The sequence below is a fragment of the Podarcis cretensis genome (assembly GCF_951804945.1).
Source record: "Podarcis cretensis genome assembly, chromosome: 2".
NCBI lineage: Eukaryota > Metazoa > Chordata > Lepidosauria > Squamata > Lacertidae > Podarcis > Podarcis cretensis.
This window is the reverse complement of record NC_137171.1, coordinates 106919646-106947429: the sequence shown is the minus strand read 5'-3', so window position 1 is coordinate 106947429 and position 27784 is coordinate 106919646. Positions and strand designations below refer to the sequence as shown.

The 27784-nt window shown below is 49.2% G+C and overlaps 1 protein-coding gene and 1 pseudogene across 2 annotated transcripts in view; both read left to right on the top strand.

Annotated features, from left to right (window-relative positions):
• The window catches only part of LAMB2 (laminin subunit beta 2), a 60732-nt gene that overhangs the window by 19408 nt on the left and 13540 nt on the right, over positions 1-27784 (top strand). The window contains exons 7-25 of the mRNA XM_079957726.1: positions 3322-3524; positions 4778-4898; positions 5463-5651; positions 9001-9180; positions 11204-11316; positions 11411-11490; positions 13251-13386; positions 13971-14129; positions 15141-15268; positions 16018-16138; positions 16240-16432; positions 17471-17614; positions 18588-18819; positions 19018-19181; positions 19433-19657; positions 20560-20777; positions 23150-23246; positions 25663-26035; positions 27381-27565. Of these exons, the coding sequence (XP_079813852.1) occupies positions 3322-3524; positions 4778-4898; positions 5463-5651; positions 9001-9180; positions 11204-11316; positions 11411-11490; positions 13251-13386; positions 13971-14129; positions 15141-15268; positions 16018-16138; positions 16240-16432; positions 17471-17614; positions 18588-18819; positions 19018-19181; positions 19433-19657; positions 20560-20777; positions 23150-23246; positions 25663-26035; positions 27381-27565 (3261 nt within the window). The remainder of the gene's footprint in view (positions 1-3321; positions 3525-4777; positions 4899-5462; positions 5652-9000; positions 9181-11203; positions 11317-11410; positions 11491-13250; positions 13387-13970; positions 14130-15140; positions 15269-16017; positions 16139-16239; positions 16433-17470; positions 17615-18587; positions 18820-19017; positions 19182-19432; positions 19658-20559; positions 20778-23149; positions 23247-25662; positions 26036-27380; positions 27566-27784) is intronic.
• Positions 21843-22976, top strand: LOC307208990 (ubiquitin-conjugating enzyme E2 Q2 pseudogene; annotated as a pseudogene). The gene has a single exon. The product of its transcript is annotated as a ubiquitin-conjugating enzyme E2 Q2 pseudogene (transcript).

Sequence of the window (27784 nt, the reverse complement as noted above, 5' to 3'; positions counted from 1 at the left end):
AGGCCCCGAAATTGCAGCAGTAATGTGTCACAACATTGCTTGCGCAAACCAAGCAAGAAACTTGCACACCCATGTTTATTAAGCCATGCGATCGACTGTCGTAAAAGTGGCACTACATGCGCACCCTGGGCTATTTGGCCCATTCCAGGAGCTGCATCCTTCCTCCCCTGCCACGAACGTACCTTCTGGTTTGGAGGTTGAAATATACTCAGAGTCGCAAAGTGATTTCATGCTCTTTATTCAGCTCATGGTGGTGAGGAGGAATGAATGAAAGTCCCCTCAAAGTATCTGCTTTATATACATTATTTACACAATGGGCTGCACATGATTGGCTAATTCCGGCATTCTACTGTAAGCCAATCAGGTTGTGGATTCACTTCAATCTGGAGCATGATTGGGTGGTTCCTGCCAACCAATCATACTGCTGCATTGTTCTAGGACCAATCAGACTGCCGCATTCTGAATCCTATTGTTCTAGGACCAATCAGACTGCCGCATTCTGAATCCTATTGTTCTAGGACCAATCAGACTGCTGCCTTTTGGATCCTATTGTTCTAGGACCAATCAGACTGCTGCAGTTTGGATCCTATTCGAATCAGTACATAACAGAAGTCTTCCTACCACTTGAGATGTGTTTTATATTAAATGTTTATTAGAGTTTCCAAGTTAATACAAAAAACAAAAATACAAAAATACACAATAAAAAAACAAAAAAACAAAAACTAAACTAAACAAAACAGAACAAATATAATTTCCAAAACTTATTTCTATTACATTGTTTCTCGAACCTCCTCTCACCTCCCCCTTTTGTATTCCAGTTTGAATCTTAATTCAGCAAATCCTTATTGTAACTTGTTGTAACTTATTTTAGCTTATTACTCCACTTTTACATTACAGCTGGTAACCACTTAATTTCTGTCCAACAACATTCTAACATTCATTGATTTTACAATATTTCTGCAAATAATCTTTAAATTTCCTCCAGTCCTCTTCCGCCGACTCTTTTCCCTGGTCTCGGATTCTGCCAGTCATTTCTGCCAATCCCATATAATCGATCATCTTCATCTGCCATTCTTCCAGAGTGGGTAAATCTTGTGTCTTCCAATATTTCGCAATCAGTATTCTTGCTGCTGTTGTTGCATACATAAAGAAAGTTCTATCCTTCTTTGGCACCAATTGGCCGACCATGCCCAGGAGAAACCACTTGAGATGTGGTGGGTGTAGGGCAGGTGCCGTGGAGAAGGCCTTTTCGGTTGTGACCCCCGGGATTTGGAACTACTTCCTGGGCGAAGTATGCATGGCCCCATCACTGTTTCCAGACAGGCGACGGAAATGCTTTTGTCGAGATGGATATTTTCTCATTTCAGTGAGAACTTTCCTGCCTTTTTATGGAGTTGAGGTGCTGTTCTGTCGTTCTGCTCTTCTTTTGTACTGTGCAAAAGGTTGCGAGCCACCTTACGCATCTTTGCAGATGGGTGAGGTAGAAATGAATGGATGAGTCTATTGGGCTCGTTTGGGAAACGGCAGCTCATTAGTGAATTGTGGTTTTAAATACGAGCGATCACACAATAAGGAATTCTTCTTATACATTTATATCTCTCATGGTTCCCAGTGTGGCTCCCAGGCCGGGTCTCTAGTCCATGTAGAAACATAGGACACTGCCTTATACTGATCCAGATGGCTAGTCCTTCTAGTTCAGTATTGTCTATGTATTCAGCGGTCTGTGTTTGCCTGAGCTTGAGTCTGGACTAAGGATTCTGAGCTCCTGTGTTCTGATTCGATACATGATTTCCAGTCACAGAACATTTCAGGATTTGGGCCTCTGCTATTGGCCCTCAAACTCTGAGTCATGATTCGCAGCTTGGAAGTTTAGACAGCCAATCACTTTGGGAGTGGCCCAGGCCTTCATAAATGTATATAAGCAGTTGCTTTGTCCCTGTTGTTCAGTTCTGTAGTTCAGTAAAGGTTTTTGCTGTTATCACTGCGCCTTGCCTTGTGGGAACCCACCTACACTTCAGTCTACAGATTGGCAGTGGCTCTTCAAGGTTTCATGCAGGAATCTTTCCCAACTTTACCTGGAGATGCTGAGGATTGAACCTGGGTATGGTCCAGTGTGGTATAGTGGTTAAGAGCAATAGACTCGTAATCTGGTGAACCGGGTTCGCTTCCCCGCTCCTCCACATGCAGCTGCTGGGTGACCTTGGGCCAGTCACACTTCTTTGAAGTCTCTCAGCCCCACTCACCTCACAGAGTGTTTGTTGTGGGGGAGGAAGGGAAAGGAGAATGTTAGCCGCTTTGAGACTCCTGAAGGGGAGTGAAAGGCGGGATATCAAATCCAAACTCCTTCCCGTGTAGTGATAAGGCCCAGAGCTGCTTAAGTTTAGCAAGGCTGTGTCCCCCGGACCTTCTGACCATTCATTGGGAATTAAGGAGAATGTTCCTCCTGAAAAAGGTATTTTGTTCTTTTCACCAGATCCAAATTGCTGGGTCAATCTTTTCTCACCACAAACAATGGATCCTCGTCTTTGAGACTTTTTTTTGCCTGGGGCACATTAGGAGAGATAACAAACAATTATGAACATGGCAAGACATTGATTTCACAGAAGAAAAACCAGCAAAGCTCAGAATGTTTCCCTCCCCGCCCCCAAACAAACTTGCAAAACACCTACATCCCTCCTACACAATTGAAACGCAAGACAATGACAGCCAACAACTCCTGAACCAAATCAACAAATGCAGAAGAAGGAAAAACTCTGACTTAAAATATATATATACTAAAATTTAGGAGGGGGAGAGGGCGTTGGTGGACACTAAAGGGGTGTTTGAGGGTGTCACAGAGATGCCACAATGGGGACCACAAATCCAGACAAACATACCCAACCAAGATTCCCAGTCCCTAAGAATGAGAAACATATACACAAATAGCTAGCTAGCAAACAGTTCCCTGGGATCCTAGAGTGGACGGCAGCTGGCCCTGCCTTTTAGTTCTATTTGGGGGCTGGTTAAATTTGGGCCTAGACAGATTTCTGCTTTGGCTGGTGCTAGATTTAGCTGTGGTCCCTCTCTGTCTGTCGCTCTTTCTCTTTTTCTCTCTCTCTGTGTGCGGCTGGGAATCTGTTCCCTCTCCCCTCGTCGTGGTGCGCATACTTCTGACTGGTCCTGGTGGATAGCTTGCGGGGGGGCCTGACAACTCTGATATTTATAGCCCATCAAGTAGCCCAACTTTCGAACCCACAGCCCCAGCCGGGAAAGCTGTTTCCCAGTGGGGATGCTTCTCTCCCTGTCTGCCTTCTCACCCACTCCAACCTCTCTGCCCGCCAGATCTCCTGAAGGTCACCAACTTGCGGGTGAACTTGACCAAACTCCACACCCTGGGAGACGACCTGCTGGATTCGCGGCGGGAGATCAAGGAGAAGTACTACTATGCCGTGTACGAGATGGTGCTGCGTGGGAACTGCTTCTGCTATGGACATGCCTCAGAGTGCGCCCCCCTCGCCCGTAGCCCTGCTGACATAGAGGGCATGGTAAGGCGCTAGGAACACTCATAGGCACTTGATTAGGCGTGCCGACTCCCCCCACAACTTATTTGTTTCGTTTATTTGGTTTATATATCACCCTCCATCAAAAGATCTCAGGGCGGTTCACAAGATAAAAATACCAAGATACAGTGGTACCTCAGGTTAAGAACTTAATTTGTTCCGGATGTCCGTTCTTAACCTGAAACTATTCTTAACCTGAGGTACCACTTTAGCTAATGGGGCCTCCCGCTGCCGCCACACAATTTCTGTTCTCACCCTGAAGCAAAGTTCTTAACCTGAGGCACTATTTCTGGGTTAGCGGAGTCTGTAACCTGAAGCGTCTGTAACCTGAGTTACCACTGTAAAAGCACAAATAATTGAAACAGAATTAAACAAAACAATAATCCCCTTCCCACAAACGCATTTAAAAAGCTGTGGGATATTAATCAGCCAAAGGCCTGGTTGAAGAGGAATGTTTTCGCCTAAAGATATGTAACGAAGGCACCAAGCGAGTCTCCCTGGGGAGAACATTCCAGAAGCAAGGGAGCAACCACAGAAAAGGCCCACTCATCTCTTTAATTTTCTAAGGCTGCGAAGAGATGGTGCCAGGCTTACCTCAGTGGCAAGGGAGTTCTGCATTCTTGGGGCCGTCACTGACTGGGCCCTCTCATGAGCCGCTGCCACCCGAATTTCCGAGAGTGGCAAAGCCATTGGGAGGGCCTTCTCCGCTGATCTTAATTCCCAGGCTGGTCTGTAGAGAAGGGTGGTGCCGTGGTCTAAACCACTGAGCCTCTTGGGCTTGCCGATCCTGGATGATGGGACTTGGAGTCCAACAAGGGTACCAGGTTAAGGAAGCCTGCTTTAGCATTTCTCTTTTTACTAGCTAAAGGCAGAGTTGAGGAACTGTGCAGAGCTCCGGGGTTTTAGCCTCTGACCGCTGGAACATATTCATAATTTCCCCCAGCCATGTGAAAAAGCACATGCATTTTCAAGTCTATCTTAAGGACTAGAATCATAACCCAACTACTTACTGGGGCACCAACTTAGTTCAAAATATACATAGCCAACGTGGCCTTTGTCCCCTACATGGGGTGCAAGCATAACTTCTGTGGATGTGTACCTGGGAAGGGCGCGGCATGCCCATGATGATGTAGGGTAGGAAGGTCGTGTGCAGTCTGAACGCAGGAGAGCAGGCAAAGACCCGCCCTCTTCCATTCACCGTGGGCGTGGCCTGGGTCTCCCCCTTTCTCCCCCCGCAGGTGCATGGCCGCTGCGTCTGCAAGCACAACACCAACGGGCTGAACTGTGAGCAGTGCGACAACTTCTACCACGAGCTGCCCTGGCGCCCGGCTGAGGGGCGGCGCACCAACGCATGCAAGAGTGAGTATCTGATTATATACCACCCACGATCCAAAGATCACAGGGCAGTTTACAATATGAAAACACAAAAATACATAACACAGTAACAAACAAAATAATACTGACCCCCAGTTTAAAAGGCCATAGATTGTTTGAATTAGCCAAAGGCCTGGGAGAAGATGAATGTTTATGCCTGGTGCCTAAAGATCTATGTAACAAAGGTGCCAGGCAAGCCTCCCTGGGGAGAGCATTCCACAGGCAGGGAGCCACCACAGAAAAGGCCTGCTCATCTCTTCAGTTTTGAAAGGCTGCAAAGAGATGGCGCTAGGCTTACATCCGTGGCAAGGGAGTTCTGCATTCTCGGGGCCATCACCGAGAAGGCCCTCTCATGAGCCACTGCCCCATGAATTTCCAACAGCGGTGAAGCCATGAGGAGGGTCTTCTCCGCTGATCTTAATTCCCAGGCCGGTCCGTAGGGAGGGAGATGCTGTTTCAGATACCTGGAGCTGAGGTTATTTAGGGATTCACATGGATTTGGGGCTTGGTGAGGTCAGGGCTTTGGATGTGATTGCTGCCTCTTGACAGAGTGCAACTGCAACGAGCACTCCCACAAGTGCCACTTCGACATGGCTGTGTACCTGGCCACGGGCAACAGCAGCGGCGGGGTCTGCGATGACTGTCAGCACAACACCATGGGCCGCCACTGCCAGCTCTGCAAGCCCTTCTACTACAAGGACCCCACCAAAGACATCCGGGACCCCAGCGTGTGCCGCGGTGAGAGCCTGCCAACTCTATTGGGGCGGGTGGCTGGGTGGAAACGGGGCTGGGGTCTGCATGTTTGCAGGGACGAAGGACCTTTCTTGTGGAAAGGCTACCACTTTCAGCACTAGGAAAGTAACTGTGTATGCTTCATTGGGTGCAGGTGCCTGGATCGGCTGATGGCTGTCCTGACTCCCCATTCCTGCAGAACAGGAACTTGAAGGAAGAGCCTTCCTGAGGGCTTTAAATGTTTAGGTTGCTGCGATGGATAAAAAATTCAGTGTATTGTATATAGCCAAAGTCCTTCACAATGAATAACAGAGGGCCTAAGCATGGTATTCCTTTAAAACAGGGGAAGGCAACCTGAGGTCCGGGGGCCAATCGCCTTCTCAATCCGGCCCGCAGACGGTCCAGGAATCAGCATGTTTTTACATGAGTAGAATGTGTCCTTTTATTTAAAATGCATCTCTGGGTTCTTTGTGGGTTCTGCCTGGTGTTTTTACATGAGTAGAATGTGTCCTTTTATTTAAAATGCATATCTCAGTTATTTGTGGGGCATAGGAATTCGTTCATTCCCCCACCCCAAATATAGTCCGGCCCACCACATTGTCTGAGGGACGGTGGACCGACCCACAGCTGAAAAAGGTTGCTGACCCCTGCTCTAAAATCAGACAGCGTAAGGCTATAGAGATTACAGCATAAAAAATTTAAATTACAATGCTGGAGCGAAGCCGTCAGAATGAATTTGGCCGTCAGAGATGCAATTTGTAGGTATTTATCAGCTAAGAGTTCAGCTCTCACTTCCTGGGGGGGATATACAAATTGCTAGCTTAAGACGCAACAGGCAATATGCATAATCAATCTGAGGCAGGGGGTCTAACCCTCAAAGCTTTAGATATTGACCTGAGACCGACAACCCTTACTTTTTACCACATACAGTGGTACCTCGGGTTACATACTCTTCAGGTTACATACGCTTCAGGTTACAGACTTGGCTAACCCAGAAATAGTACCTCGGGTTAAGAACTTTGCTTCAGGATGAGAACAGAAATCGTGCGGTGGCAGCAGGAGGCCCCATTAACTAAAGTGGTGCTTCAGGTTAAGAACAGTTTCACGTTAAGAACGGACCTCCGGAACGAATTAAGTACTTAATGCGAGGTACCACTGTATATAGGAATGGGGTGGGCTCAGCTTAGTGCAGGAAGCGTTTCTGCTCCTTAGCAAGCAATCTTGCTTGCTAGGTGGAATCGCTCAGTAGGTGGGATCGCCTGTCCTCTCCTCCTTTGGCACCTCCTGAATCTCGGTGATGGACGTATTCATGCCTCTTCTTGCTTTCCTTGGAAAGAGAGGCTTCTGCGTCGCAATCCCTGACTTGCGTGTGGCTGCACTGTAGCCTGCTGTCTTAAGGACAGGAGTCCCATCCTTTGCCCTGTGCATCACTGGCATGTGGCTCTTGGGAGGCTGCCCACTAAGGAATGTGGCTCTTGGGTTGATAAAGGTTCCTCACTCCCTGTGTTCATCTCCTTGCCTGGCGCATTTGAGCCAGACCCCTTAACTCAGGGGCCAGCAAACTTTCAGCAGGGGGCCAGTCCACTGTCCTTCGGACCATGTGGTGGGCCTGACTATACTTGGGGGGGGGGGGGAATGAACAAATTCCTATGCCCCACAAATAACCCAGAGATGCATTTTAAATAAAAAGACACATTCTACTCATGTAAAAACACCAGGCAGGCCCCACAAATACCTCACAGATGCATTTAAAATAAAAGGACACATTCTACTCATGTAAAAACACGCTGATTCCCTGACCATCCACAGGCCGGATTTATAAGGCAATTGGGCCGGATCCGGCCCCCGGGCCTTAGTTTGCCAACCCATGCCTTGACTCTACTTAACTGCTTAACTTTGCCCTCTGCCTAGTTCCCACAGCTTGCAAAGAATATTGGCATGTGGGTTTTGCTAGCAGAGCCTTTTTTAAAAAGGCCTGTGCCTGGCCTTGGCACGTTCCCTTGAAAGCTCAAGGCCCCACTGTTTGGCATCAGTGCGGAGCGTGAGAATCTGCAAAGGTGGCAAGCCTGGAGTCCAGTTTCGGAAGCTAACATGGAGTTGCCAAAGCCGAAATCTTCTATTTTGCATCACCAGGACCCCTTTCTTCCTGCACCTGCGGGTTGGGAGCTTCCAAACAAAGTGCTCTTTCTTTGCTGCCGAGTTAGCAGAGGCTGTCTTTGCGCAGACACCGCCGTGTGGTTGCAGCAGAGCTTGCTGAGATTTAATTCGGGCAAGGTTTCTGGGCAGGCTTGAGGACTAGAACCCCTCTCTTTAAGAGCGGAAATGATTTCACATTATAATAATAATAATATAATAATTTATTATTTATGCCCCGCCCATCTGGCTGAGTTTCCTCAGCCACTCTGGGCAGCTCCCAATCAAGTGTTAAAAACAGTACAGCGTTAAATATTAAAAACTTCCCTGAACAGGGCTGCCTTCAGATGTCTTTTAAAGATAGGATAGCTGCTTATTTCCTTCACATCTGAAGGGAGGGTGTTCCACAGGGTGGGCGCCACTAGTGAGAAGGCCCTCTGTCTGGTTCCCTGTAACCTCACTTTTCGCAATGAGGGAACTGCCAGAAGGCCCTCGGTGCTGGATCTCAGTGTCCGGGCTGAACGATGGGGGTGGAGACGCTCCTTCAGGTATACAGGACCGAGGCCGTTTAGGGCTTTAAAGAGCAGCACCAACACTTTGAATTGTGCTTGGAAACGTACTGGGAGCCAATGCAGATCTCTCAGGACCGGTGTTATGTGGTCCCGGCGGCCGCTCCCAGTCACCAGTCTAGCTGCCGCACTCTGGATTAATTGCAGTTTCCGGGTCACCTTCAAAGGTAGCCCCACGTAGAGCACGTTGCAGTAGTCCAAGCGGGAGATAACCAGAGCATGCACCACTCTGGCGAGACAGTCCGCAGGCAGGTAGGGTCTCAGCCTGCGTACCAGATGGAGCTGATAAACAGCTGCCCTGGACACAGAGTTGACCTGCGCCTCCATGGACAGCTGTGAGTCCAAAATGACTCCCAGGCTGCGCATCTGGTCCTTCAGGGGGCACAGTTACCCCATTCAGGACCAGGGAATCCCCCACACCCAACTGCCCCCTGTCCCCCAAAAACAGTACTTCTGTCTTGTCGGGATTCAACCTCAATCTGTTTATGGTTTAAGAACCGCAGCTTGGCACAGCAGACCCGCTGTTGCAAGAAGGGAACAGATCTCTTTCAAGCAAGTGGAATAGTTTTCTTTTCTTACTAGTTTAGATAGGGATTAGCGGCTTCTCTTTGTGCCTTTAATTTTGGGGTTTGCTCTGCGCCCTCCCCGGACAGCCTGCGACTGCGACCCCGACGGCACCCTCGATGGCGGGGTCTGCGACACCCACGACGACCCGGCGCTGGGACTGATTGCCGGGCAGTGCCGCTGCAAGGAGCATGTGCAGGGAGTCCGCTGCGACAAGTGCAAGACCGGCTTCTTTGGACTCAATGCGGAGAACCCCCAAGGTTGCCAACGTAGGTATCTCCAATGGGGTTTCCCTGGGCATATCCAGCTCCTTTTCTGAGCCATTTAGATGTGGTTCTGGGTGGGCTGCTTAGCCAGTGCAGCACAAAACATAGACCAGTGGTTCTCAAAGGTTTGTGGTGCACCACACTGGTCAAAGAAACATTTCAGTGTAATGCAATACACCATATTTTTCGCTCTATAAGACGCACCAGACCACAAGACGCACCTAGTTTTTGGAGGAGGAAAACAAGAAAACAAATATTCTGAATCTCAGAAGCCAGAACAGCAAGAGGGATCGCTGCGCAGTGAAAGCAGCAATCCATCTTGCTGTTCTGGCTTCTGGGATAGCTGCGCAGCCTGCATTTGCTCCATAAGACGCACACACATTTCCCCTTACTTTTTAGGAGGGGAAAAAGTGAGTCTTATAGAGCAAAAAATACGGTAGTATTTTTTAATTTTTTTAAAAAAATAGTTTGCAGGGTATTTATTTATTTATTTTATTGATACAGCAAGAAAAGGAAAAAGGAAAAAAAAGAAAACACAAATATCCAAATTACACACAGGAATAACAGTAGATGCAGAATTTTCTTAACAAACAATAAGACATAAATTGGTCTTAACACTAAAGACCCAACCTCCCATCTATTCTATATATCGATTTTATATAACTTATTGCCAATACACACTTTTTATTTTATTGAATTTACATACCACCCTATACCCGGGGGTCTCAGGGCGGTTCACAGGATAAAATCAAAATATAAAACCACAAAATACATAAATAAAAATTAAAAAACAGCCCAATAGCCCCTCCCCCAAATATATATAATTTTGATATCACCAATAATAGTTTGTTTGTCTTTCTGCTGGTCATCTTTAGGGTTAATTATAAGGGTAAAATATTTTCCATTGTTTTAAAATCAAACAGATATGACATTCCGGTATTTCTGAAAGAAACGTCCTCTATAATGTATTTCTTCAAAACCTTGTGATAATTCATGATTACCACAAGACAAAGCTATCTGCTGAATATCTTAACTGTTGAATATCTCAGTAGAGCAATCCTTGTGTTTTCACTGGTAATCAGTATAGAACAATGATTATCTGGGGATTAAGCCATCAAATGTAAAATGTGGGCCTGCAAATCTTTTCAAAATAAGAACAAGAGCATCAAGTGATACTGAGGACGATCCCAGGACAATGCTAGGAGTTGTTTCTTTTCATTTTCCAATGTATTTCTTATCAATAAAAAATTTGGTGTGATGTGAGCAAGTTTTTATTCTGAAAGTGTGGCCCAGAGAACCACTGGCATACAGTGCAAGACAGGCTAACCACAAACTGGTTAGACTTCAGTTCCCATCATCCTTGACTCTTGGAAAGGCTCGCTGGGGCTGATGGGTCCAAAAAACTGGAAGGCACCAGGTTGGGGAAAGCTGGAACAAGACTTTGAGGAGACCTGTGCTCAAATTCCTACACATTCCTGTAGCTCACTCTCAGGACAAAAGTCAATAAAAGTGTTAATGGCGTGATCTCATTTTATCTGTTGGTTGTGGGCAACCCCCTGAACTCCTGTTTGAAGGAGGCGTGGGATGAAACCAGTGCTATTTTTCCAGAAAAAGAGGTGCTCACGGAACTCACCATGATCTCTTGTTCTCTTATCATGGCAATGGCACCCACCTTAGAGGTGCCGGAACTGAGTTCCAGCGAGTTCCAGATGGGAAAAAAAGCCTTGGGTGTAACAAATCTGAGTGAGTGCGTAATTAATTCTACAGATTGATGTTTGCTCCAGTTCAGCAGTAAACAGCAGAATTTCTCTGATCTGTGCCTAGAAATAATGGGACAAGTGTGGATGAGCTCAGAGTCAACTGGATCACCTCTCTCTCTCTCTCTCTCTCTCTCTGTGCTGGCTGGCACTTTCAACTCTTAATAGATTCATGAGAGAAGGCTTGCTCTTGCAGAAGCCATGCTGGGGCTGCTCTAGCAAGGCTTGTTCTTCTATGCACTCAGTTATTTTTGTCTTTAACCCACCAGGCTGCCAGTGCGACCCCCGGGGCACAGTGCAGGACGGGCCCCAATGTGACGCCATTGCAGGCGACTGCTTCTGCAAACGTTTGGTGACCGGGCGCAGCTGCAACCAATGCCTGGTGAGTAACAGGCTGCCCTGCTCCCCCTCCTTTCCCTTTGCTTGGGTCCCCCCCCCCAGACTGGCTGACACATAATTGTGTCTCTTTTTTTCAGCCGGAGCACTGGGCTCTGAGCCCTGACATTCATGGCTGCCGGCCTTGCGACTGTGACGTAGGGGGTGCCCGCGACAACCAGTAAGGGGGCGCTGGAGAGAGCGTCCTGGGTGGGTGGGGGAGGCTGAGGAAGGTGGGACTGGGAGCACGATCCCAACAAGGGGCGCTTGAGGAGGGAGGGTGGGATAGAAACCCAATAATCAATGAGGCAGAGGGACCCCTGACCATTAGGTCCAGTCGTGACCGACTCTGGGGTTGCGGCGCTCATCTCGCTTTACTGGCCGAGGGAGCCAGCGTTCAGCTTCCGGGTCACGTGGCCAGCATGACTAAGCCGCTTCTGGCGAACCAGAGCAGCGCACGGAAACACTGTTTACCTTCCCGCCGGAGCGGTACCTATTTATCTACTTGCACTTTGAGGTGCTTTCGAACTGCTAGGTTGGCAGGAGCAGGGACCGAGCAACAGGAGCTCACGCCGTTGCGGGGATTCGAACCGCCAACCTTCTGATCGGCAAGCCCTAGGCTCTGTGGTTTAACCCACAGCGCCACCCGCGTCCCCCAATAAGCAATAAAGGTAAAGGTAAAGGTACCCCTGCCCGTACGGGCCAGTCTTGACAGACTCTGGGGATGTGCGCCCATCTCACTCAAGAGGCCGGGGGCCAGCGCTGTCCGGAGACACTTCCGGGTCACGTGGCCAGCGTGACATCGCTGCTCTGGCCAGAGCCAGAGCCAGAGCCGCACACGGAAACGCCGTTTACCTTCCTGCTGGTAAGCAGTCCCTATTTATCTACTTGCACCCGGGGGTGCTTTCGAACTGCTAGGTTGGCAGGCGCTGGGACCGAGCAGCGGGAGCGCACCCCGCCGCGGGGATTCCTACCACCCAACCTTTCGATCGGCAAGTCCTAGGCGCTGAGGCTTTTACCCACACCATAGACCAAAATGTGGGCTTTGCAAATCAGCTGAGGAGCAATCTCTTTGCATGAAAAGGACCTGCAGTGAGTTTTCCTGCAGTCGCTCGAAACTGCAGGAAGGGACAGGGCTTTTGCCCTTGGGTCCTGCTTTCGGGCTTCCCGCAGGGCATTTGGTGTGCTGGCCTGATCCAGCAAAGCTCTTCTGCTCCCCAACCCATATAGGAGGGTTTGTGAGAGGCACAGCACGATCTGCTGTGCCAGAGATAGGACGGTCACTTTGGAAGGAGAGGTGAGGAAAGAGATGCAGCCCTCATCTCCTCTTTATTTGCTTATTTATTTCTTGAATTTCTACCCCCACCTCTCTGCTGGGGAACTCAAGGCAGCAAGCCTTGTTCATTGGCCAGAACTGAACTTGCTTAGCTTTATTCAGCAAGGGAGCAGCCTCCCAGCACCTTCCATGCAAGGCCCTTTTAGCTTGGTACTGGAGATGGAGAGAGGAAAATGATTTGGGGCTGTATTTTGAGATGGACCTGGTTAATTCACACCTTCCAAAACAATAGTGGACTGAAACACAGGCACCTTTCAAAATTTGCGTTTCTCCAAACTCTGCAGTTCTCCGAGCGAGTAATGTGTGCAAAAACACGCGTGGCGGGGGAGAATTGTGCCTAACAAACACATTCAGGGAGGGGGAAATTGCTTTGCAAAAACGTGTCTATTGGCCAAACTTGTACGTTGGGAGAAAATCATCAATGAATTTTCACGAGGACTTGAAGAAACCCGATTTGGAAATGTGGAGAGAGGGACATAAGTGTAGAAAAATGAGAAAGTGGAATAGACAGATTTGCCCATCCCTGTGCCAGGAAGCGGGTGAGCGTGCTCTCATGGGCTAGAACCGCCTTCCCCGTTTGAGCCTCCCGCTTTGCCTTGCTACAGGTGTGCCATGGAGACGGGGCAGTGCCGCTGCCGCAGCCACATGGTGGGCAGGCAGTGCAGCCAAGTGCAGACCGGCTATTACCGCACCGCGTTGGACCATTATACGTATGAAGCGGAAGAGGCCCGGCTTCTCCAGGTGAGGACGTGGGCCTGCAGTTGCTTAAATGCAGGGGTGTAGGAAAGTGTTCTCTGCTGAGTACCGACAGTAGTGTCTACCCTGACCGGCCAGGGTTTCGAGGAGTTGGAAGGGTACCCTAGTCCAACCCCGTCTGGATGGCTGGGGCTGATGGGAGTTGTAGTCCAAGAGCATTAGCACCAGGTTAAAGGTAAAGGGACCCCTGACCATTAGGTCCAGTCACGGACGACTCTGGGGTTGCGGCGCTCATCTTGCTTTATTGGCCGAGGGAGCTGGCATACAGCTTCCAGGTCATGTGGCCAGCATGACAAAGCCGCTTCTGGCGAACCAGAGCAGCGCACAGAAACACCATTTACCTTCCCGCCAGAGCGGTACCTATTTATCTACTTGCACTTTGACGTGCTTTTGAACTGCTAGGTGGGCAGGAGCAGGGACCGAGCAACGGGAGCTCACCCCGTCGCGGGGATTCGAACCGCCAACCTTCTGATCAGCAAGTCCTAGGCTCTGTGGTTTAACCCACAGCACCACCCAACAACTAACTAACTAAGAGAAGCACAAAGTCTTACGGATCTTTCTCTTGGCAGGGAGCTGAAGTCATGGAGCGTGTGCACCTCACGGGCCACCCGGCTACGTGGACAGGGCTGGGGTTTGCCCGGGTGCTGGAGGGCGCTGTGGTGGAGTTCCAGGTCAACAATGTGCCCTTCTCCATGGAGTATGACATTCTGCTGCGCTATGAGCCTCAGGTGCCTCTGCTTTTCCCTACCGTCCTACAATACTTCTGCTCCATTCATAAAGAAACAGGGGATGTGCAGTTTGGGCTTCTGATCTTCACATATATATCAAACTCTTTAGCGAAGCATTCAGAGCTGTACATGAAGTTCAGAGCAAGCATTTCTCGGGGGAATAAATAAAGTTTCGCCTCTGCCCCGCTGCTTTCCCCTGGAAGACCTGCTCCTTAGCACTAAAACGGAACGAATGGAAATCTGCTGAGAATCCGATTACCGTTTCTTCTAATTCAGTGCTAAACTGCGGGTTTTCCTGGGGGAAAGTGGCAGGAAAAAGGACGTGTGGATGAGGCCTTAGTCATATCCATCCATTTCAATGGGTCTATTCCGAGTAAAGCTTAGCTGAATATCACCCAATAGGTCAGCGACATACAATGCTTTAGCACGAAATACTATATTCCAATTAAATAAAAAAAATCCTTCCAGTAGCACCTTAGAGACCAACTAAGTTTGTTATTGGTATGAGCTTTCGTGTGCATGCACACTTCTTCAGATACCGAGTGTGCATGCACACAAAAGCTCATACCGATAACAAACTTAGTTGGTCTCTAAAGTGCTACTAGAAGGAATTTTTTTATTTTGTTTTGACTACTGCAGACCAACACGGCTACCTCCCTATATATATTAGAATTAAGAAGTCTAATCCCAGAATTCAGCTTTTCAGAGTTCAGAATGTTCTGAGCTTCAGCTTGAAGAAATGTAAACTTTGAAATCGTTCGGAATTCAGTGTTGCCTTTGCCCTGGAGTTCCCAAATCTTCCAGGTCTGTTCTGGATTTCAGGGCAGCCTTCTCTCCCCACCCGGCCTGGAAATACCCGAGGTGGAACTTGAGACCATTTGCAGTCAGCTACGGCTGTTCCCCCTAAACCAAAAAAACAGCTTAAAGGCTGTTTCTGAGGGGGTGCCATCTTACCCTTGGCCTGCCTCCACATCTCATGCAGCCACATTGTAAGTCCTCCTTTTTACTCAGCTTCCAGGAAAGTGGGAAGAGGTGAAAGTATCTGTGGTCCGGCCTGGGCCCATCCCCCCCAGCAGCCCCTGTGGAAACACCATCCCTGCCGACGATGTCATGACGACGGCTCTGCCACCTTCATCCCGGTGAGTGATGAAAAACATACAATGCTCCCCTCTCCCCCCTTCTCTCTCCCCACCTCTCTTTTCCTCTCCCCCCCCTCAACCTTATGCCATATACAGCATTCACGTCTTGCGTTGAATATAACTTATCTGTAGAAATGACTTTATAATCTGAAAAGAGAGATGATGTACAGTGGTACCTCGGTTCTTGAACGCAACCCATTCCGGAAGACCGTCCGAGTTCCAAAACGTTCAAAAACCAAGGTGCAAAGGATGGTCTGCAAATTTCATTGAGAAAATTGAGAAGCACGCAGAAGAAGCTGTTTTACTTCCGGGGCGCGTTCAAAAACAGAAGCATTTACTTCTGAGTTTTCGGCATTCGAGTTCCGAAACATTCGCCAACAGAAACGTTCAAGAATCGAGGTACCACTGTGTGTTCTTTTGTAAACCCAAGAAAATCTCTAATAAAAGCAATTTTAAAAACCAACCAGGAATTAGTGGTCTCACCCGGGAGAACTTCTCTTCCCTGCCTCTTACACAGACTCCTTCCAGAGCTCTGCTGAAGTCAGCAGCGCCTTCCCATCCGTTGCAGGGGACAAAGCAGGCTGCCTAGATGTGCCAGTCAGTGGGGAGCAAGCCAGTCAGTGGGGCAGGCGGTTCCTTCCCATCCTTGGCATTCAGGAAGACACCGTAGGATCATCACACACAGCAAAAATAAAATGCCAGGCCCTCCGCTCCCCTTTGCTGTAAACGGGCCTTTTCTTGCTCTGTAGGTTTGTGGTGCTGCCCCAGCCAGTCTGTCTGGAGCAAGGGCTCAGCTACACCATTCGGGTAGAGTTCACCCACTACGGAGGACGTGACCATTTGCAAGGGGCTGCGGTGCTGCTGGACTCTGTAAGTACTGAGACTCTGATTGCATCTTCTGTAGGGGGAACCGTGGACTGCTACAAATAACCCCTCCTCTCTGCCTCCCTCTCGCTCCCCTTCCTACTCAGCTGGTCCTGATGCCACGCTATTCCTCCCTGGAGATGTTCATCGCTGGGGACGCCGCCTCCATCGCCCGCAAGGAGACCTTTGAGCGCTACCGCTGCGCCCAGCAGGCTCGGCCCGTGGTTAAGGCGCCGACGCCGGAGCCTTGCGTCACCTTGCTCACCAGCATGTCGGCCATCATCCACCAGGGGGCACTACGTGAGTGTTATAAACAAGCAACTACCACCAACTCACAGGGACGCAGATGGTGCTGTGGGTTAAACCACAGAGCCTAGGACTTGCCGATCAGAAGGTCAGCGGTTCGAATCCCTGTGACGGGGTGAGCTCCCATTGCTCAGTCCCTGCTCCTGCCAACCTAGAAGTTTGAAAGCATGTCAAAGTGCAAGTAGATAAATAGGTACCACTCTGGCTGGAAGGTAAATGGTGTTTCCGTGCGCTGCTCTGGTTCACCAGAAGTGGCTGAGTCATGCTGGCCACATGACCCGGAAGCTGTACGCCGGCTCCCTCGGCCAGTAAAGCGAGATGAGCGCCGCAACCCCGGAGTCGGCCACAACTGGACCTAATGGTCAGGGGTCCCTTTACCTTTATTACCACCAACTCACTATGCAATACATCCTTACTGCACAGGAATGGGTTACCTAAGCAATGGAAATGTTCCCAAGTGCTACAGGGGGTTCAGGGTGAGCTGAGAGAGGTGGTACCCAAAAGGCCCACACTAAGAGGGAGCAATGCTGCGCCACATCCTTGCTAGGTTGCATGCATGGGTGGGGCTGCCCGTGCCACATAGATAATGCTTCTTGCCATCTTATACTGGAGTGGGCAAGCTGGGGGCGTGTCGGCAGCTGCCTTTGGCTGAGCCAGATGACTGGCCCAACTGCCTGCAATGCTGGAATCTTTTGCCTAGCATGGGGCTCAAACTCACGACCTTGAAATCAAGAGTCTTATACTCTACCACCTGAGCCATGTAGGCCTATACTGCCTTGCGGCAGCTCTCCAAGTTTTTGGGCAAGATACATTCGCAGCCCTGCCTGGAGATTCCAGGGATCGAACCAGCAACCTTCTGCACGCAAAGCAGAGGCTCTGCCACTGAGCTACGGCCATTGCAACCTCTCTCAGTGTCTTTCACAGGCCCTTTTATGTATATCAGAGGAAGAGAGGCTCCTGCTGGCTTGTAGCAGAAGGGCACTTCTTTCCTTTCGTTCTCCTGCCTCCTACTCACTCTCCCTTTGCCCCCAGCCTGCCTGTGCAGCCCCCAGGGATCGCTGAGCTCCGAGTGCCGTCCGGATGGGGGGCAGTGCCAGTGCAAGCCTCACGTCATAGGCCGCCGCTGTGAACGTTGCTCCCCCGGCACCTACGGCTTTGGGCCCGGTGGCTGCAAAGGTGAGTATAATTCAGGTTCCGCCCTTTCCTCCCCAAACTCTTTCGTCTTTCCTTTTGAAAGCATGGGCCAATCCTCTCTGGGCTCCTGCGTTTCAGTCAGTGCTGATGTAAACATTCTGCTAGGACGGAACCACTGGGAACAGAGAGTTGTCCGGTCTCCTCTTGCTCCTGCCGTTGCACCAAAGTGCAAACCCACATTTGAAACGCCTCCTTGGGTTGCAGAAGAGGAGCTGCTTGCAGAGTTGGGGCAATATGGGGGGAGGAAATATGGGGGGAGGAAATGATAACATGCCCCCTGCCTCCCTCTTGCTCCTCCACCCACTATTAATCCCTCCCAGTAGCAGCTGACAAGGCAGGGGTGCTTACCTGACCTCCTTTCACCTGAGTCACGACTCATCCAGAAGGGGGCAAGTAAGGCAGCGGTGAGGTCAGCGCAGTGCAAACGCACCAATGGAACCAATTCTGCACTTGCACCATGCTTGCAAACGAGCTCACTTTGCTTTTTACTTTACTCAAGACAGCTCTTCTATTACAGATATCATAGCACTTTCCAAGCACTCAAACTACAGGGTTCGTTTGGTTTTTTTACAAAACTGGAGCAATTGTGCATTTCTGTAGATGCCCTCTTTATTTTTCTCTTCCTTTGATGTACCTCTTCATCCTGCCATTAGCTGACAGACGCTGCAAAAATCTTAAATGATCAGGTTCAGGAAAAGATTGTGCGAGCGCATTAATTTTAATGCAAAGCAAGCACGTTTCCATTCTCTGATTTGCATAATTGGATGTTGAAACTTCTCGGAACAGACTGTGCAGCACCCTAGCAGACACGGGTGAAGGGGGTTTGCATATGGTGGGGGACGGACTGCAGCACGTGATGAGCAGGGCAGGAGGCGTCCACGGATCGTTACCTTGTGTGTCAGGAGGAGCAGCAGCAGGGAGCATGTGCGTGACTTCTCCCCCTCTCCCCTTGCAGTGTGCCAGTGCAACAGCGAAGGCTCTCTGAGCAGTTTCTGCGACAACTTCAACGGGCAGTGCCCATGCCGGCCTGGTGCCTTTGGGCCGCGCTGTGACCACTGCCAGCCCGGCCACTGGGGCTTCCCCAGCTGCCGCCCATGCCACTGCAACGGGCGCTCGGAGGAATGCGACCCACGGACGGGCAGCTGTTTGCATTGCCGGGGCCACACAGAAGGAGATCGATGCCAAAGGTGAGCATCTTGGGACAGCCCCTGGTGGAAGTAGGGGGTGTATCCATGTGTATGAAGTCCAGAGGGAAAGGCCTCCTGGCGAGGCCTAACTTCCAAAGGACCAAACCACAATCTGCAAACAGCCCTGGGGATGGGCCCCCACACCAATGGCAACAAATATGTTCATCAAACCCTTTTTTTTGTTCCCCCAAATTGCAGTTGCGTGTCCGGATTCTATGGGAACCCATCACTGGCTTCAGGGGGCCATTGCCGGCCCTGTCCCTGCCCTGAGGCACCTGGCTCTGGACGCCATTTTGCTGCTTCTTGCCGCCAAGATGGCCGCTCTGGGACAGTAGTTTGTAGCTGCCTCCCAGGCTATACAGGCAAGTCCAACTTTCTAGCGCCCTGTAGCCCTAGGACTGGGAGCTTGAGAAGAGATGAGGAAGGGGTGTAACAGAGACAGAAGGCCACATTGTAACCTCCTTCTCAAGTCACGCTTCTCTGGGAACATGAGTACATTGATAGACCTGTGGTCGCGGTTTATGTGTGTATTGCAGTGGAGATGGGGACTGGGCTCCATTTTACCTCATAAATGACGCCTTTTATCTCACACAGCGCCTTTTACCTCACACAGGCCCGCGCTGTGACGAGTGCGCTCCTGGTTACTACGGCAACCCTTGGCAGGCCAGGGGGCAGTGCCAGCCCTGCGCGTGCAACAGCAACATTGATGTGGCAGATCCGGGATCTTGTGACCGGCGCACAGGCCGCTGCCTCCGCTGCCTCTACCACACTGAGGGCGACCAGTGCCAACACTGCCAGGGAGGCTATTATGGGGATGCCACACGACGCACCTGCCGCCGTGAGTGTCTCTTGTGGAGAGAGATGTGTTTTCCATCCGGCACATGTTGCTCCCATCGCTACCTGCCTAACCTTGACTCTTGGTGGTCCTTCAGTAAACGAAAGAGGATCAGGCCTCAGGCTTCCCGATTATTTTGTTGACAGCGGCCTGTTAATTTTATGGGGGAAGGAGATCACCGCAAACACTCAGGGCTTATGGTCCCGGGGCCAGCTGCACCTTAAATCTTAACCACATATCATTTTATTATTCCCAAGTTCGGATCTCAACAAAATCGTTAACTGCGAATGAAACCCCCTAAGGCACCTATGTTCCCTTCCTGTAAGTAAGGCCACTTATATTGAGACCCAAGAGGAAAGCTTGTCTTCAAAATGCTGTCAGGAACTTGGTGTTCTAATTCAGTATGTGTCATATTTCAGAGGACCAAGAATGTGAGCTTTTTGTTTCTTTTTTTAAAAAATAGGAAAGGGGGGGATGAAACAAAACACAAAAATCCGGTTTCTAATCCTCAGGATTGCTAATAAATGGGACTAGTAATGTTGCTGGGGGCTGGGGTGCAGTGATAAGAAGGAAGGCTTCTTTGCCTTCCACACAGAACATGGATGGCTGCTTTATCACACACAAAGGCTTGTGGGGAACAATTTAGGAGTCCGATTATCTGCCATGCCCCTTCCTGCCCCATATCCCCCCCCCCCCCGCAGTACCTTGCTGAAGTGTGAAAGCTGCTAGGTTTCTTATGCCCAGATGAGGTGTGGCTTCTTTTTAAATCTACATGATTGCATATTTAATTTTCGTGCCGATCCATTGCTTCACCCTCCAAGCGGAGCCTCCTTCTTCGACCCGCCATTTTGAAAGCACCGGTGTTTCTCTTGTGTATGGTGTTTCTGTGCCTTCCCTCCCTGCAGGTTGCTCCTGTAACTTCTTGGGCACAGTTCGCAGCCAGTGCCCGTCGCAGGACCAGTGCCAGTGCGAGCGGTACAGCGGGCAATGCCAGTGCCTGCCCAACGTCCAGGGGCAGAACTGCGACCGCTGCGCTCCCAACTTCTGGAACCTGGCCAGCGGTCAAGGCTGCCAGCCCTGCGACTGCCACCCGCAGTACTCCCTGAGCTCGGCTTGCAATCAGGTTAGGATGGGAAGCTGTGTGCCGGGCGAGGCTGGGAGCCTCTAGGGCAGGAGCGGGAGGGCAGCATTTTCTTCTAGGGAACCTTCTGAAGGCCAGGGATCAGCAGAAACAAAGGGGGGTGAAACCGTGAAAGTAAATATGTACCTTTGCAGGCTGGTTTCTGTACTTCCATTGCTTCCATCCTCCATCCAGGCAGGGGGTGGGCCAGATGACTCTTTGGGACCCTTCCAATGCTACAATTCAAAGATACATTGGGGGGCAAATTAGGGCCAGTAACAGTAGTGGCTTGGGGAGGTAGAGAGGTCTGGAGGGCCTCTTTTTCACACCCCTGATCTGGTGCAAAGCTGTGTTAGAAACAAGGGGAGGGGAGAGCATAGGAACACAGGAAGCTGCCTTACCCTGAGCCAGCCCATTGGTCCATCCAGCTCAGTAGCGTCTACACTGACTGGCAGCAGCACTGCAGGGCCTCAGACAGAGATGCTGCCAGCCCTTCCTGGAAATGCCAGAGGTTGAACCTGGGACTTTATGGGACATGCTAAGCAGTGGAAGGTGAGCGGCGGCGGTGTTGGCGTTGCGAGGCTTCCAACTGCAACATCACAGAGTCTTATCCCTCTTCATCGCCAATATCGTTTGTGGAATCAGATGACCCCAACTTGACTTCAGTATTGGAGCGTTTAGATGATATTAAAAAGAGCAATACTCTGCTTCTCCAACAATTGAAACGATTGATATGTGACCTCTGCAGACTATATAATCTTCCCCAGCATCCCGATTGTTATGTACTGAGTTGAATAGGATCCAAAATGCAGCAGTCTGATTGGTCCTAGAACAATGCAGCAGTATGATTGGTCTGCAGGAACCACCCAATCTAGCTCCAGATGGAAGTGAATCCACAACCTGATTGACCTACAGAAGAATTCCGGAATTAGCCAATCACATGCAGCCCATTGTGTAAATAATGTATATAAAGCAGATACTTTGGGGGGACATTCATTCCTCCTCACCGCTATGAGCTGAATAAAGAGCATGAAATCCACTCTCAACTCTGAGTATATTTCACCGATGTTGAAATGTTAGATCAACCATTGCCGACTGGCCAGAATGGAACAATGGAAGAGGTTACATCAGAAGAAGTGGAGGAGGAAGATATGGGTGAAGATATTGATCTGGATCATTATGATATGAAGGAGGAAGAACCTGTCGATGGAAAGAAGGCAGAGGATGACGCCATTGAAAAAGAGAACCTGGCACTCCTAGAAAAAATCTGAGAGAGTCAAAGGCAAGACCATCTAAATGGTGCAGTCTCTGGGTCTGCCCAGGCTTCAGATCAACTTATGAAAGAACTCAGGGATATATATAGGTCGCAGAGTTACAAGTCAGGGATTTATTCAGTGGAACTTGTAAATGACAGCCTATATGACTGGCATGTAAAACTTCTAAGGGTTGATCCTGACAGCCCGTTGCATAGTGATCTTCAAGTCTTAAAAGAAAAAGAAGGTGTAGAATATATTTTGCTCAACTTCTCTTTTAAGGATAACTTTCCCTTTGATCCTCCATTTGTGAGAGTGGTGTCTCCCGTGCACACGGGCTGGTATGTTCTTGGTGGAGGTGCATTATGCATGGAGCTGCTTACTAAACAAGGTTGGAGTAGTGCCTATTCTACAGAATCTGTCATCATGCAGATCGCCACATTAGTCAAAGGAAAAGCCAGAGTACAGTTTGGAGCAAATAAGAACCAATATAACCTAGCAAGAGCACAGCAGTCCTATAAATCACTAGTACAGTTACATGAGAAAAATGGCTGGTTCACACCTCCTAAAGGAGATGGTTAACATTGTGGACATTTCATACACTTGGACCAATGTCAGTAAAAGATTTTCCTTCCAACACAGATTCAACAATGAATGCCCCTATAACAGCCATACTGAAGATTCTAGCTCATAGATAACTAGTGGGCAATCTGTTGACTGACACATCCAGTATAAGCTACAGCTGTATGATTCTGCTCTTCTGTCAAGTATCTTCAACTGAACAGTTTTAAAACTTTATTGTCCCCATGAATTAAGCATACCAATCCCCACTCCATTTTAGAGTGTTAATCCTTCAAACTGGGCTCTTGGGGTTTACTAAAATACCAGTCATTAAGATCTCCCCCTTTTTATATGCACTTATTTGTCCTTCCTTAGACCCAGCTAGGGTTAGGAGCTGAGAGGTAGTGTGAAGCAGTGGTTAGGGTACCCGGGGAGGATCCAAATCTTTGCTTTTTTACCATGGCAATGGCTTCCGTGTCTCACTTTTCCACGGGGCAGGGTACAAAGGGCTCGCTTTGGGGAGTTCTTGAAGTTGTCATGCAAACTGCGCCTGCCTTGTAGTTTACAGGGCAATGCCAATGTCGGCCAGGTTTCGGGGGCCGCACCTGCTCGGAATGCCAGGAGAACCATTGGGGGGAGCCCAGCCAGCAGTGCAGAGGTGAGTGCTGCGTATTCTGAAACCCTGCCGTTGCTCTGGGCTGTGCAGGGATCCTGAAAATGTTTTTATTTCATTTAAGCGAGTTTCTGGTCTTGATGCCCATGAAGGTGATGGTTTGGATTCCGAGAACTATGAATTAAATTATGTTTGCTCAGAGGGGTTTACCCCTATTTCACATTTCAGCCCCTTTCACCTCTCCCCCGCAAAACGACACTTCCTAAGGGTCAAGAGATGCTCCAGAATTGGGTTCCTTCTGCTTGCACAGAAGGAACTCTTGAGTCCAAGCCGTTGTTTAAGAAAGGGGAATCTTCCTACTTCATTGAGAGTCTACTGGTAAATTACAATGCACTGGAGACTTCCTGTGCCTTTTGTAATATTTATTTGATCATGTACTGGAAGCAAACTGGCTGCTGAAGCAGGCAGCACAACCTATTAATCCAGCATTAGATTCTCAAAGGCTGACATTTGCATCCCAGTTTCAGCAAACTCGCCGGCTAAACATCCAGCACTTCATCTGACTCTCACTTCCTGCCCAAATTGACGTTTTTCTGCCTAGTCCACTCTCTGAAGGACACGACTCACTAAAAGGCTGGGTATCCAATCTCATACCAATATGCTTGAAAGTGCGAGGGTGGCGCTGTGGGTTAAACCACAGAGCCTAGGACTTGCAGATCAGAAGGTCGGCGGTTCGAATCCCAACGACGGGATGAGCTCCAGTTGCTCGGTCCTACTTCCTGCCAACCTAGCAGTCTGAAACCATGTCATAGTGCAAGTAGATAAATAGGTACCTCTCCGGCGGGAAGGTAAACGGCGTTTCCGTGTGCTGCTCTGGTTCGCCAGAAGCGGCTTAGTCATGCTGGCCAATTGACCCGGAAGCTGTACGCCCGCTCCCTTGGCCAGTAAAGTGAGATGAGCACCGCAACCCCAGAGTCGGCCACAACTGGACCTAATGGTCAGGGGTCCCCTTTACCTTTACCTAATATTTCAAGCAACAACGTTTGAGATCAACTCAGCTTCTTGATTCTGTTATGAAGCCATTTGGAGTGGGCGATTTAATACTAGATCACACTCTACTAGCACACATGGTGAAATAATAGGAATGGCATTTAAATAGGCAGAGCTAGTAGAATGTGTTTTTTACAAAGAGCGATTTGGAGACCCTGGGTTCAGACTATTAAGGGATTTGTTTCTTCAGCCATGCTTACTGGAAAGGTGTGAGGGTGTATCCCTAGTTGGCAAAGAAAGGGGTTGTTGGTTGGAGACACAGAGCACATTGTCGTAGGAGAACTCTGCTAGAGGAAGAAGGGATACCCAGTTGCTGTGCTGGTAGCCGACATAACGGCACAAATATTGCTGTAAAGTCATGTCAGTTTTCTCCAACTCGGCATTCATCGCAGGATGGCGAGTGGATGAAATGCACAGTTCCAGTGCCAGCATCTGCATGAACTGGGCTGTGAACAGGGTACCTTTGTCAGAGACGATCCCCGGCGGTAGCCCATGCAGCTTTAAAATGTGGTCTATATTACCAAGTGTTAATATTGAGATGTGGAATATATGGAAACAACAAGGAGAAGCAGGACTAAGATGTGGAGATATGCTCCAGAGATCCAGACCGTGGGGAGCCCCAAGAAATTAATAAATACAATTTGGACTATAATGTGATCTTTTTTATTTTATTTTTTTATTTTTTAAATTGAAGTATTATGATTGAATATTTATTATTATTATTATTATTATTATTATTATTATGAATAATACCCCGCCCTCCCCAGCCAAGACTGGACTCAGGGGGCTAACACCTGATACAAAAACAAATTGACCGAAACACAACTTAAAAACAAGATTAAAATACATTAAAATATTAGAATACAGCCTCATTTCAATGGAAACTCAAATCAAATACTTTTTGGGGGATGAAAACGTCAAGTCTTCACCAAGGTTAACTTTCCAGACTGGTCCTACATGGGCCAGAAAAATTGGATGTTTTTTATTGGAAATTTTTTAAAAAATGATTTATTTTTTTAAAAAAGAAAATGTGGTCTACAAAGAGATGGGTGGTTTCCTTGGAGGTGGGGGAGCCCTTGATGTGGGATGAAGCGCTTGGAAGATGCCATGTGCGAAGGAATAACTCTCTCTCTCCTTTATGGCGTTTTTGGAGAGCCACTGTGGTGTAGTGGTTAAGAGCGGTAGTCTCGTAATCTGGGGAACCGGGTTCACGTCTCCTCTCCTCCACATGCAGCTGCTGGGTGACCTTGGGCCAGTCACACTTCTTTGAAGGCTCTTAGCCCCACCCACTTCACAGAGTGTTTGTTGTGGGGAAGGAAGGGAAAGGAGAATGTTAGCCACTTTGAGACTCCTTTGGGTAGTGATAAAGCGGGATATCAAATCCAAACTCTTCTTCTCATGTTGCGTGCAGCCTGCGACTGTGACCCTCGTGGGATCGAGAAGCCACAATGCCACCGCATCACTGGGCACTGCTCCTGCCTCCCGGGGGTCTCGGGTGTGCGCTGCGACCAGTGCTCCCGAGGTTTTGCCGGCGAGTTCCCTGCCTGCCAGCCATGCCACCAGTGCTTTGGGGACTGGGACCGCATTGTGCAGGATTTGGCCGCTCGAACCCGCAGCCTGGCGCAGCGCGCCCAGCAGCTTCAGCAGACGGGCCTCACCGGGGCGTTTGAGGGCACCTTCCGCCGACTCCAGGACAAGCTGAGTGCGGTCCAGGCCATCGTCAATGCCCGCAACGCCACCGCCAGTGCAATCACCCACCTCTTGCAGAATATGGATTCGCTGCGGTGAGTGACGGGTGGCCTTGGTACCTGTACATGTGCAGAAGAAATGGACCTGGCTGGAGCCTAGGAGCAGTGGGTAGGCAGGGTAGGAACTGAGCTGCTGCATTCAATTTTTGTCTTTTGTTTGGCTTCTCCCAAAGAATCCCAGGTACCATAGTTTGTTTCGGGAGCTGGGCTTCTCCCTCTCTCTCTCTCTCTCTCTCTCTCTCTCTCTCTCTTCTTACATTTTTTTACAGTGGTACCTCAGGTTACATACGCTTCAGGTTACATACGCTTCAGGTTACAGACTCTGCTAACCCAGAAATAGTACCTTGGGTTAAGAACTTTACCTCAGAATGAGAACAGAAATTGGGCGGCGGCAGCAGGAGGCCCTATTAGCTAAAGTGGTGCTTCAGGTTAAGAACAGTTTCAGGTTAAGAACGGACCTCCGGAACGAATTAAGTACTTAACCCGAGGTACCACTGTATTTGCAAGTTTCTCAGATTAAAACTTTACCTTCACATATCAAACGTACAACCTAGACACAAGATTCCCAAAGAATCTCTAGGACTTCCCTCCTCACTTTTGTGGGTCCTGTTGTTAATCATTTCCTCCTGCATCTTTTATAATAGCCCACATCTTTTACATCTCCGTTGTTTCCAAAACTCACCATTAAACTACAAGTGCTATTCCAATCCTACTAACGATTTTAATTGTTTATACAATGTTTTTTAAGATAGGTTATAAATTTCCCCCATTCCTTATTAAAATTTTGGTCTTCCTGATTTCTGATTCTTCTGGGTCTTTAGCCATTTCGGCATAATCCATCAACTTAATCTGCCATTCTTCTCTGGTAGGGGCTTTATCTTCTTTCTATCTGTGCGCCAATAACATCCGTGCAGCTGTGGCTGCATACATAAATAGTTTTTCTGCTCCCTTGGGATTTCGGCACCTAGAATTCCTAAAAGAAAGGCTTCAGGATTGTTGTTTTTTAGAAAAGGTTATTAATTTCATTTTTCTGAAGAGGAGCAGTGGGTGGTTTAGTCCTGGCTGGCAGTGCACCTCTTTCCCCACTGAGAGCCAGTGTGGTGTAGTGGTTAAGAGCGGTGGACTCGTAATCTGGTGAACCGGGTTCGCGTCTCCGCTCCTCCACATGCAGCTGCTGGGTGACCTTGGGCCAGTCACACTTCTCTGACGTCTCTCAGCCCCACTCACCTCCCAGAGTGTTTGTTGTGGGGGAGGAAGGGAAAGGAGAATGTTAGCCGCTTTGAGACTCCTTAAGGTAGTGATAAAGCGGGATATCAAATCCAAACTCTTCTTCTCTTCTTCATCTTCTCCCTCCCACTTCCCACTTACGTCCTCACACCAGCCAGGAGATTGCCGATGTCACAGAAACGCTGACCAGCCTGGAAGGGTTGCTGACGGCCACCCAGGACAGGAACTTCAACGCCAACCATGCTCTAGGCACGCTGGAACGCGGCGCCCGGGCCCTGAACCTCAGCCTGGCAGACCTTGCGCGCCAGCTGGAGGCGCTCAAGAATGCCAATGTGCTGGGTAAGTGCGTGTCCAAAGTGACGTAAGAAACATACTCCCCCCACCCCCCATTTTTACCCAGCCCTTTCGTCAAACGTAGAATTGCAGTTCTCCCCCTGGCCCCACAACCTTTTGACTTGCAGCCTCTGCTCATGAGCCAGTGTGGAGGCTAGGCATGTATAGGGAAGTTTTTAATGTTTCATGCTGTTTTTTTATATTTCACTGGGAGCTGCCCAGAGT